This window comes from Ictalurus furcatus, chromosome 3, assembly GCF_023375685.1.
Source record: "Ictalurus furcatus strain D&B chromosome 3, Billie_1.0, whole genome shotgun sequence".
NCBI classification, from domain to species: Eukaryota; Metazoa; Chordata; class Actinopteri; order Siluriformes; family Ictaluridae; genus Ictalurus; species Ictalurus furcatus.
Genome location: NC_071257.1, coordinates 22,738,681 through 22,750,964, shown reverse-complemented (window position 1 = coordinate 22,750,964; position 12,284 = coordinate 22,738,681). Strand labels below are relative to the sequence as shown.

General features: G+C 37.0%; 2 protein-coding genes across 3 annotated transcripts in view; one reads left to right on the top strand and one right to left on the bottom strand.

Moving 5' to 3' along the window:
• The first annotated feature begins 2,996 nt into the window (after nt 1–2,996).
• Nucleotides 2,997–6,046, top strand: LOC128605797 (glutathione S-transferase omega-1). Its single transcript, XM_053621551.1, has 7 exons — nt 2,997–3,190; nt 3,490–3,535; nt 4,428–4,536; nt 4,658–4,880; nt 5,141–5,242; nt 5,420–5,526; nt 5,756–6,046. The coding sequence occupies exons 2-7, from the start codon at nt 3,505–3,507 to the stop codon at nt 5,904–5,906; spliced, it is 723 nt and encodes a 240-aa protein (XP_053477526.1). The 5' UTR covers nt 2,997–3,190; nt 3,490–3,504; the 3' UTR covers nt 5,907–6,046.
• A 600-nt stretch (nt 6,047–6,646) lies between these two features.
• itprip (inositol 1,4,5-trisphosphate receptor interacting protein) overlaps nt 6,647–12,284 on the bottom strand; it is a 7,144-nt gene continuing 1,506 nt past the window's right edge. For both annotated transcript variants that reach the window (XM_053621544.1, XM_053621545.1), the window contains exon 2: nt 6,647–8,590. In XM_053621544.1, the coding sequence (XP_053477519.1) occupies nt 6,970–8,580 (1,611 nt within the window). In that variant the 5' untranslated portion in view covers nt 8,581–8,590 and the 3' untranslated portion in view covers nt 6,647–6,969. The remainder of the gene's footprint in view (nt 8,591–12,284) is intronic.

The following is a 12,284-nucleotide window of genomic DNA, read 5'->3' as shown; positions in this document are numbered from 1 at the left end:
GTCACTCATGTACGTGAATAGATTGATTCATTTGTGGTAAAGTGCAGATCCGACCTGTAAACACTGGAATATGTGTAGTCACAGTATGTGAACAACAGTGCAAAAGGTAGTAAAGGTAGTGTCTGAGCAGTCATCTAGGGGAGTATGAAAAGCAAACGAAACAGTAGTACAAAGTAGCATTTAAAACTTTTTAAAAATCACAATTATATTAGATGTTGTACTATGTGTAGTGTGTAATAAATGTAATTAATATATCAATATATTGCACAGAGACAGGATTTAGTCCTTAGTGGCAGTAAAGTGGTAATAGTGGCCTTGGAAATATTGCAATATGCTCATGACTGGATTATAGTTTATCCAATAAACTAAACTATCATGCACTATCTGTGCACAATGACCATAAGGCATTTAAGCAAATTTAAATATTAAAGTGCATTTAAGTAAACTTTTGAATGTTTAAGATCTGAAACGAACTTTATTAAATGATTTAAATGTAGCATTTTCATGATGACTTGGCAAAATAGACCTGGGTGGAGTTAAGGAGTTAAGTCCAAAACGAGTGCTGACAAGTATGTGCTAAGTCACCACTGTTTAGTTTTCATTAGAACGTGATGCAGATATGAAGCATGTCATGTAATATGCAGACGTGTGACAAAGGAAAAGAGAACATAAAGAGTCTTCGTGTTGGGCCACCAAGAGCCACCAGAACAACTTCATTGCCTTAACATAGATTCTAAGATACTACATGTCTGGAACTGTGCTGAAGAGATGGTCATGTTTCTTCCAAAACATATTCCATCAGTTTGTGTTTTGATGATGGTGGTGGTTTAACATGACAATTCCATAAGCATTCAATTGGGATAAGATCTGTTGACTATGAAGGTCTTAACTTATGATTTACATCATGTTCCTACTCCTCAAAAGTTCCACTGAACTCTTGTTCATCATGTTCCTGCTCCTCAAACCACTGACTGAATCCTTGTTCCTTGTGGAGGTAGCTGTGTGTGGTCATCCTAGGAGTGAACACCCATCAGGATAGAAACATTTCATCATAGGATAAAGGTGATCAGTAGGAATAACTTTGTGTTGATTTGCAGTGAATCTAACCTTTAATGGGACAATTGGACGAAACCATGCCAGCAATAAAATGCTTCCTACAGCATAACAGAGTCACCAGTTTTTCCTTTGATTTATTACCCCAAAAACCAGACTGGTGCTTCGTGCAAAGGGTATAGAGTAAGTCCAGATGTTGGCACAAGTATGAATGTCTCGAGGGTTCATATTACATTAGTGTCTATTTGCTATTAAACAGTAAAACATAATACTTTATAATTACTCCCGCAATCTCACTGTAGGTCTGAAACTGTCAGCATCAATTGAAAGAGAAGCCCGAGTGGTATCTGGAGAAGAACCCTCTTGACTATACTTTGAAAGTTGGATAATCAATATGTTACAATTATGTATCATTAATTATTTGTTGTTTTAGTTGTTATTTTCTTGGTGAAATTTTGCACTTTTGGTTTTGTTTTGGTTATTTGATGTTGGTATTTGGAATAGGGTGGGGTTTAGGGGTTAGTGTTGGTGTTTGGTGAAGGGGTTAATTTTAAGATTTTACAAAAGCTTAACAATCACTATTTACTTACAGTATATGACAATGGCATCAGCCATGGGAACAACAACTTCCAATGTATGTATGGTCTTTTCAAAGAAAATTTTTTTTACATATCACAATTGTGCCATGCCTGTGCTTTCATTAATTCATTGTATTATTATATTTAATATCTTAATTTCATATAACTTAATTCAGAAGTTGAGATGCTTGTTGTGTGACAAGGAGCTTGTGTATGGAAACAACACTTCATCCATGCTAAGGCATTTCATAGCTTTTCAAGAGAATGCACAGTCCAAGAACAATCCCATATGCATGCAAGGTAGTAGGATTGTTTCTTCCCTAACATGTTTATCCATGATTTTAGATGCATTATCACGATTTCAAACTTCTTTGTCACCTTTCTGTCATTCCAACATTTACACTATCACTGCCAAGTCTCATAAGCAAATTTAATAACCAGAAGATCCCATCAAACAATGTCCTTATTCACATTTTAGTCCCACACTTTATATGAATGGATCGTTTTGTCCATGTCAAAATGAATGAAGAATACAGATAATTTCAGGCAAAATACTTGCCATATGCAATTATGTTATTCAAATCTGTGTGTACACATTATTCTTCTATTATGTCATATCGAATTATATTTGTTCATACTGGCATTTATTGCCACATTTTAATGGGTAAATGAATCTATCAAAAAGAGGAACACAACACACACGTGATAGACTTTTATTTGTGCACATAACATTGAAACTATCTATGGAGTGTGTTGTAATTGCTTCATCCGACGGATCTTCCTCCACAGGCTTTTGGCTGCTTTATTTTTACTAACAACCAGATGGTGCTGTTTTCAACACTCTCGAAGCTTTGAATCTTTTCCCGGAACAGTCATTTCCCAATCACTACTGATAGTCGCTCTGATGGGGGGCGGGGAAAAATTGTGTATATCCAAAATCGAGTACTAGTTTATGTTCTACACACTTACTTATACTGACTTACTTTATAGCATTTATGAGCGTGTGAAACTTTAGAGACAAAAAGTCACTTATTTTTAGTTATATATTTTTTGTTTTTAGTTATTTTCAGATGCCACACCTCTCACTGTATTTTGGGACTGGGATATTGTCTAGTGGTTACACAGGGGGATCTCGTCTGATGTTTTGTTTTGTTTTGTTTAAAAAAAAAAAAAAGTTTCAAATGAAGCATTTAAACTGTTTACTGAAGAACAATCGATGAACGAATGAATAACGACATTGTCTACATCTACAAAAAGAAAGAAATACTGACTGGTATGTGGAGCTGGCTCTGAACTTTCACTTAAAAGAGCCGACTCACTTAACTGACTCGTTCGAAAACGACACTGTCCTTATTACACACTTCAGGTATAATATCACATCCGGGTACTATTCGCCTACTATTTGAGGAGCACTATGGATATGGAGTGGGACCGACCTTTCTCACGAACCAGTTTTGATCCAACAGTTTAAAGGCAGTGACAGCAACCTCCACTCCACATTTCACACTTCCGCCTCCTTCTATCACACAGCCGAGGGCGCGTGCAGTCCAGTCACTCGTGTAAGTGAATAGATTGATTCATTTGTTATTAGCAGTATGTCTTTATTTTACATAAACGCATTTAATATAACCTTCGTGAAGAGTAAGAAAAAAAACCCCACTGATCCTGTTTTTCTTTTTGTTGCGGAAATCGGGAAACACTAACTGAAAGTGTATCTATTGTAAACAAGTTGCAGACTTGAACTTTGCCTATACAGTAGCTTATTATTATTATTATTATTATTATTATTATTATTATATTTTTTATAAATTAATACAGCTGTGATTACATAGACTATTTCTATTCTTTACTTCCTCAGAACCAGACCGTGATTATGGCTTCCTCCCAGAAATGCCGTGGAAAAGGTAAGAAATATAAACACTGCCCTACATACACAACTGACTACTCACTAATTATCTACACCTGGCTCTGTTTCTGTCAGCTGTTATGCATAACACCAAAAGGAGCTATTGTGCACGGATAGTTAAATGAATTTAAGCAAATCTGTAAACTTTTGAATGTTTAAGATCTGAAACGAACTTGATTTAAATGTAGCATTGTCATGATGACTTGGCAAAATAGACCTGGGTGGAGTTAAGGGTCCAAAACGAGTGCTGCCAAGTATGTGCTAAGTCACCACTGTTTAGTTTTCATTAGAACGTGATGCAGATATGAAGCATGTTATGTAATATGCAGACGTGTGACAAAGGAAAGGAGAACATAAAGAGTCTTCGTGTTGGGCCACCAAGAGCCACCAGAACAACTTCAATGCCTTAACATAGATTCTAAGATCCTAATTGTCTGTAACTGTGCTGAAGAGATTAAATTAATGAATATGCTTTGGAAGAAACATGTCCATCGGTTTGTGTTTTGATGATGGTGGTGGTTTAACATGACAATTCTATAGACGTTCAATTGGGATAAGATCTGTTGACTGTGAAGGTCTTAGCTTATGATTTACATCATGTTCCTACTCCTCAAAAGTTCCACTGAACTCTTGTTCCTTGTGGAGGTAGCTGTGTGTGGTTATCCTGGAAGTGAACACCCATCAGTATAGAAATGTTTCATCATGGGGTAAAAAGGTGATAAATAACTTTGCAGTGATATGCTGTGAATCGTTCCTTTAATGTGACAAGTGGACACAAACCATGTAAGCATTAAAATGCAGTTTTTTCCTTTGATTTATCACCAATCTGTATGTCTTTTAAAATTTATTTAAGCTTAGGTTGTTCATTTTGTATATGATGTATTTTTCAGGAAGCTGTGCTCCTGGGGCTGTACCCAAAGGCCAGATACGAATCTACAGTATGAGATTCTGCCCATATGCCCAAAGAACCAGACTGGTGCTCAATGCAAAGGGTATAGAGTAAGTCCAGATGTTGGCACAAGTATGAATGTATTGAGTTTTAGTACGTTGGTGTCTATTTGCTATTAAACATAATATTAAAACATAATACTTTATAATTACTCCCACAATCTCACTGTAGGTCTGAAACTGTCAACATCAATTTGAAAGAGAAGCCCGAGTGGTATCTGGAGAAGAACCCTAATGGCCTAGTGCCTACGCTGGAGACTCCCAGTGGTCAGGTGGTCTATGAATCAGCAATTACATGTGAATACCTGGATGAGGTCTACCCTGAGAAAAAACTGTTTCCCTCTGACCCCTTTGCAAAAGCCCAGCAGAAGATGTTGTTGGAGGATTACTCAAAGGTATGTCCTTTCTGCTCCCAATAGATCACACTTTGTATTTCAAATATACAGGTGTAGATTAGATTATGATATATATATATATATATATATATAAAAAATATAAATCTATTTTAAAAGGATTTCAAGGCCTGTTTTGTTGCCGTACTAGTTCTTGTGACTCCTGCTTAGGGCTTTAAAGGAATCTTCAGGAATACAACAATCACAACAAAATATATATGATATGATATGATATGATATGATATTTTTTGTTTTACTTTAAGATCGTTCCCCTGTTCTACAAAATTCCCATGACCAGAATAAAAGGTGAGGATGTGTCAGCACTAGAAGCAGAGTTGAGGGAAAAGCTCTCCAAACTGAACAAGGTATAGTGCAATATTTAAATACTAAATATATCACCATCCTGTTTACAGTTTTAATCCAAAACATTAATGGAGGGTTTAAACCATTTACATTGACCATACATATATTTGGATGTGGGTTACATCTAAACATTGCATATAATTCTGCATTAATGTTATCTTTACTTTTTACTTTGGCAGGTTCTTGTTAACAAGAAATACAAATACTTTGGAGGTGATACACTCACTATGATTGACTACCTGATCTGGCCGTGGTTTGAGAGGGTGGAGGCCTGGCAACTCAAGCAGTATGATTTCTTATTTATACAAGAGCACAATAAGAGCAAACAAAAAAACATGAAGGAACAGCATGTGTATTTGAACCAAAACAGATCCATGTTGTATTCATCTGTTTTTTATTCAGTAGTGCATAATAACTTTCCTATTTATAGTGTGTTCTATCTCTGCATTTGGAGAGTGAATATGTTTATAGTTTCAGAAAGGTTTGAATATGAACATACTCTCATTCTTTCTTAGCTGTCTGGATGGCACTCCTGAGCTGAACAACTGGATTTTACGTATGCGAGAGGATCCAGCCGTGAAGGCAGTCGTGTTCAGTACAGATGCCCACAAAGCCTTTTTTGCCTCATTCATGGAGGGAAAGCCCAATTATGACTATGGCTTATAAAAATGTCTATAATGAAATCATTTTAACTCTAAAATGAATACTCATTGTTTTTCAGTACAGACTTTTGTACAAGTATAATGCCTTGTCACCCACTGTGTCATGAAATGGTATTAAAGTCTCTTTGCTTAATTCTGTTTGTACTTTTCCGCTATAATTATTTTGCTTGCTACCCAGAGGAGAACATGTCTATTATGGCTTTTAACTCCACTTAACATTTCTACCATGTTACTATCAGCCTTAAATTCCTCATTAGGGCTCTTGTATGGTCCTGACCCATCTTATTTGTAATGTATGTCATCCCTACATCTGGAGAGTGAATATGCTTATAAGGAATATACCCTGGATAGGACACTAGTCCACTGCAAGGTACCATGCACACACTCATTTACACCTAGGGGCAATTAAGAATAGCCAGTCCACCTCCTGGCATGAACATACAGAGAAACGCCACACAAAAAGATCAACTCTGCGGCTCTGGAGCTGCGAGTGAGCAACACTATCCACTGTGCCACTTTACGGTTGTATCAAGATGCTTTGTGAAAATGTCAATTACTACAGTGCTATACAAGCTTGCCTTGCTGACCGGGTGTGTCAGGCCTAAATCTCTAAACGGTTTTTCTCTTTTTTTTTTTTTTTTTAAAACAATATGTAGGATGTTCAAAGCACTATGAAAATAAAATTACTCATCATGCCTATGGCCAAAGGAATGTTCCAACACACCCAATACCAGGAAAGACAGAAACAGAAAAATAACATTGTTTTAATAATACTGCTGAGGTACGGTTATATATTTAAAATATAACTATATAAATGTTTAAAATAACACTACACTTAAATAAGCATTTACATAACATGAACCACGCATATTAGCATGTAATAGCTGCCTATATGGAATCACAAGTGCTTTTTGTAATCAATGTACAACTTTAGTCATTTGTATTAAGTAATTGCAGTGCTAAATATAACTATTTACATAGACAATTATACAATTATGGTCTGGAAGTCTCGAGGGCTAATGACTAAGCTAGTGAGTCCTAAATTTCCATTGATGCAGTTAGTCATTCTAGCGTACGGTTGTTGAATTAAGTCTACCATTAGGGTAGTGTGCAGCGTACTCTTGAATAAGCGCTGGTGCATTTCTGAGCATCTCTTCAAAATTTTCCACCATCTTTGCATATACCTGCCTCTGTAACACCAGGGGCCTGAAAAGGTTTATTGGTTCTGCATCCTGAAATATTGCTGGAACTCCAAGTTCAAGAGGAACAAGTGGGTTCCCAATGATAATATGAGCAAGTCTCTTTTCCTGCAGGCTTTTCTGTAGAAAAGCCAACAAGTCCCGCAACCTCTGGTCCAGATTCTGTGGTCTCCATGCTGAAGGAGATTTACTCAACAGTAGATGCAAGAATGCAGTCTTCAGATGGTAATTCGTAAGGGCACTTCTGCCTCTTAGACCTGACTGTTTTTTGTGCAAGAAAGAAACAAGCTGAAGGCATCGGAGGTGACAAGAGCTTTCTGGAAGTATCTTTGCCATGTGTTTGAGCAAGTTTCTTTCATAAACAGTGAATGAGAGGTGCCAGTGGATATCTGTGGTGTTACCACTGTCTGAAGGAAAGTGAGAGATGAAGTATGCATGTGAGTCTTTAAACTGTATAGCAAGTGTAATGTTTAGAACAATAACCTTTCCTGACCTGAACCTGACCTTCAAGGCACCAGGGAAATCCAGGTTGCGGAAAGTGAGCTCAAATTCATATTTGTGAGAGATCTGGCCCCATGCTCTTGTCACTGAGATCTGGAACCATTTCATAACCTGATCTTTAGACAGATAATCAGTGTTTCTTGAGCAGAGTTGTTCTTCCAAAGCATGGTCATCAGCTTTGCTATTGTGGTTTCTGTTGTGAAGCAGGCATAGCATATCCTCATCGTCTGTGGTTTTTCCAGAGAGGCAGTCTGGACAATTCTCACTAATCTTTACCAACTTAATCCTCCCACATCCTTGCAGGTCCAGTGGGATGTCAGAGGATTCATCGCACCATAGTTCGAATTGGAAATGGTAAGGATCTGGGGTTGCAAATGGCACAATGAGGTCACATGTGGCAGGCTTACACACTCTCCAGGATTCAAACATGCTACCCACTCCAATAAAGTCCTCAAGCTCCATGTCAACCTCACGGTCACAAATGCTTCTCAAAGCTTCCAGAAGGTCATCTGCAAAGCCTTCAACAAACTCCTGCACTCTCCCACTCTCATGGACAAAGGGCTGGAAGTTGGTCTCACAGAGGTTCCTTAGTACACCTTTATCTAAGGTCAGATCCTTAGGATTGACAGACCCACTGTTGGTGTACCCTTCTTCATCTTCAACATGGTCAGGTGTTTCACCAGGGTTCAGATCATGCCTACAAACTTCAATAGTGAAGAAAATGACGAGAGAAAGTGTGCTCCAAAAGTACCAACCATAGTAATCAAGGCCAGAGTTTGTGGCTTCTTCATCTGCCTTTGAGATCTCTTGTTCAAGGCGTTCTTGTGCAGCTTGCAGCCTCTCTTCATACTCCTTCATTCGGGCCAAAGCATCATCTTCCTCTTCTGGGATGGTGGTGTTCTCCTTAGGGAAAAGCAGTGGATGGTTGAGAATGGCAGCTGCCACAATCATGCAAATCCGTGTTATAGACCCCTGCATCCTTGCATATCTGTGGAAAAGTTAAAATGTTACAGCTTAATATAAAGAATGGAAGACAGTTACCAATTATAACATTATAAAATAATGTAGTATAAATGTGCATTTTTAAAATTAGGTTGATGACTAAATTGTGTAGTTTGCGATTAATATGGAATTGATTAAGTAAATCTAAATCTGACTACAGTATCTTGTATTTATCTGACCAAACAGATTTATAATAATTCAAACAGTTAATATTAACACTGGACATTCAAATCAGAAGTTCATTCTTCTCAATCCCATCCATGATATGGTTGGCAAAATATTACCACAGCATAAAGATGATATAATAATACAGGAGAGTTTGTAATATTGGAAACCACTCTCATGTAACCTATCGGTTAGGAACGGCAAATATGATATTATTTTGAGATAATATACATCACAATAAACTTTTCTAAGAGTACCGTGGGTATTTCCCATAGTTATAATATTGACCATGCCCACTGATATTCACATGAACAAGTTGTTGAATGCAATTTATTTTTATAGATGTTAAACTCAAACTTAAATCTTGTGAATTGCATTGCATATGGTAAACAGTATTTAAATTTGATGATTCATGTGTCATATTTCCCACTCTGCACTACTACTGCACTGCATGGAAGGAAGTCAGATAGCCCTGCTGATACCAAGTGATACCAAGCCAGCTCAATTAATATTCACTGATAACATTGTTTCTACCTTACATGTCTTAAAATGTTTGGCATCACAAGAACCTTAATTTTTTAACTTAATTTGCCAAATAATGTGATGAAAAATATACAAAAATACAGTCTGATGCAGTTTACTGACTGCACAGTGTGGTCAGCAAAGGATAAAACAATCTGAAATTTGTGAACTGTCTGACTTCTGAAAAAGTTTGCCGTGAATGTAAAGGAAGGAAACAAATATAAACAGGAAACTGTGTAATCTGCAGAGCTCAGTCCTTAAGAAGCATTTGTGCAATAAAATGCATTCCTAACTAACTCCATTATTTGCACAAAACATACCACTTCAATAAACAAACCAAAACCTACACAAACAAACAGAATAAACACCTATGAACTGTGAACAGAACACTTGGGGATATTGGCAGAGCATAAATAAATAAATAAATAAATAAATAAATAAATACTTGCCAACTATCTAGGAGTTGTTAAAGTTTGATGTTACAACGCTGGCTGCAGGATAACAATAATAGAGTCAAAGTAAACATTTGCCACCCAAACAAAAACACAAAGTGGAAGCTTTAAGCAAGACTTCCTTGTCTACAAAAGTCAGCAGTTTGTTACATTTAGTAGACAGGATTGTGATTATTAAACCAAACAATGTAATGTCAAAGACATATTTGGAGACTGGCACTATATTAATTTATGACTACAACTTTAGAGAATCTGTATCTGTACACAGGCCTGCCATGCAACTTGCCCGGTCCCTGGACAAAACATTCAAGAAGGACCCCTTAAAGGTAATGCTGTAATGCATAATCAAACTTGAGTTCATTTTATTTTAAATTTTCAACATTGCCTACACATATTGTCCGTGAAAAATGTTTAAGGGGAAGAATTAACTAATAAGTTGCAAACAGATGCTTATGCTTAGTTTTTCACACAGACATATTCCTATTCTGCATGTCAGTGGACTACTAAAACGCTCCTGGCCCAGGCTTGGGAAAGGATGGCTGTCTGGATGCATAATTGGATATGTAAATATTTAAGAAATAGCATGGCTTTGTGGCCCTTGTCCATAATGCGTGAAGTAAAAGTAGGACATGTGTCATGGAATCCCAAATTAAACCACACAGAATATTTGTTCAAGTTGTCAAGGAGCCCCACTGAGTCATAATAACTGGAGAACTGCTGTGGCTGTTCTGCAAAGATCCATAATGTCTATTAATGTGAATAAAAACTTAACCCAAGAGCCACAGAGAGGCCTCTGTGATGCTGCTGCCTGTGTAAGACATGCACTAAACACAGTTTGGGCTTTCAAGTAAATGTCAGCATATATTTATATATACACACACCTACTTATGCACACATGTAGCTAACGCCTTTTTCCTTTAAGAAAGATTCAAAAACACAAACCAGTTCTACACCTTACAATCATCCAACTGAACTTCTGAATACATCCTACATTCTCAGAAACGATGTGTTAATATCCTACACACTTCTTGTGTTATTACCATTTCAACACATGTTAAATTACCCAATAAATGTGTTTAAAAAAAATAAATAAATTCACACGCCTCAAAGTGAATGTTCGTTGCTTTGACCTTTTGATTGTGACAGTGGAGTCGGAGTCCTGAGGCGAGGAAATGACCACCGGTAAATTAGCGTCATCAATATTTAGCGTTAATGCTGATGAAAATGCCTGGCTGAGTTTGCCATATTTAGGCACAGAGCTCTCAAAAATGTATTCATTGGAAAACAGTAACTCAGCACGTGATAATTAACTTTACCTATCGCTACAGCTTCTTAAGTGAATATCATGTACTGCTTCTTCAGTGTTGGCATTACAGTGTTAGTGTCATGTGTTTATGTTGGCTGTGAAATAAGGACTGAGGTTAGTCTACAATTCTCTGGGTCTGCATCTTATCTGGGTTAGCTAGCTGGATGCTGTCTCCAATCACAGTAGGGGTGAGTGATGTTAACCTAGACGCTCACCTGAGTCGATAACATCACTTTAGCATACAGTTCGCGGTAATGTTAGACATTCCCACTACCTTTTTGAAAGTTAACGATAACGTCGCATTACAGCTATTCACCATGATGTAATACAGAGAATGGGTTAACCTTAACTACTTTTACCAAGTGACAAGACAAGGCAAGCTGTAGTAATTAGCATCAGGAGGATGGGTTACAGCCGAGTTTCTTCATGTATTCAGTGAATGTTAATGCTGGTTAACAGGTGCAGACAGTCAGTGGCTAATAGAACTTAGCTACCTCAGTAATGTCGAGGCCAAAAGTTCTTCACAAGGTTAATGTGACAAAAAGAGAGGATGAGGTTTAGGTTGTAATACTTTCCACTATCTCTGTAATGTTGGTTAAATTAATTAGGTTGTGCAAAAAAAAATTGGCATTGAGGTGCTATTGGTTGGAAAATTAATACTCGCAAGTTAGCTAGATTTTGAGTGAGTCTACAGCACCATTTTGTTCACCGGTAGAGTGGAGGTCACGTTTCCAAAATTACACAATTTGTGATTCTGTAACGCAATTTCTCAGTTGAAGCACAAAGGCATCTGTCCATATTTTGTAACTAACCAACACTCTTTTTCCTCTTTTACAGCGTTTCAAACCTAAAAGAGTGGGACTCCTGTCTTCCCAGATGGCAGGGAGATTTCTAAGATGCATCAACTCCAATTCTTATATCTGTCAAACGTTTTAATGATTTTAATAAATGTCACCTAAATTTCATGCAATTGTTTGTGTATTTTGTGAGCATTTTTGTAGAATTTTAGCATACAAACAAATTGCATTTTAGGATAACTGTAAGGAAAAAAGTATAAACAACACATCTCTGTTTTATTTCGTTTTTTAACACATCTTTGTTTGGAAATGTACGAACAGTGTTGAAAGCAACACAAAATGTGTTGTCCTTAACTAGACACAGGTGTGTGCAAAAATGAACACATGGTTTTTTTGAAAAAACTCATCTGTTTTAAGACTGATCACGAATTATGTATT

Coding starts and splice junctions, on each gene's coding strand:
- LOC128605797 (XM_053621551.1), top strand. CDS start 3,505: ATGGCTTCCTCCCAGAAATGCCGTGGAAAAG. Junction 3,536..4,427: donor CCAGAAATGCCGTGGAAAAG/GTAAGAAATATA, acceptor TGTATTTTTCAG/GAAGCTGTGCTCCTGGGGCT. Junction 5,527..5,755: donor GAGGCCTGGCAACTCAAGCA/GTATGATTTCTT, acceptor ATTCTTTCTTAG/CTGTCTGGATGGCACTCCTG.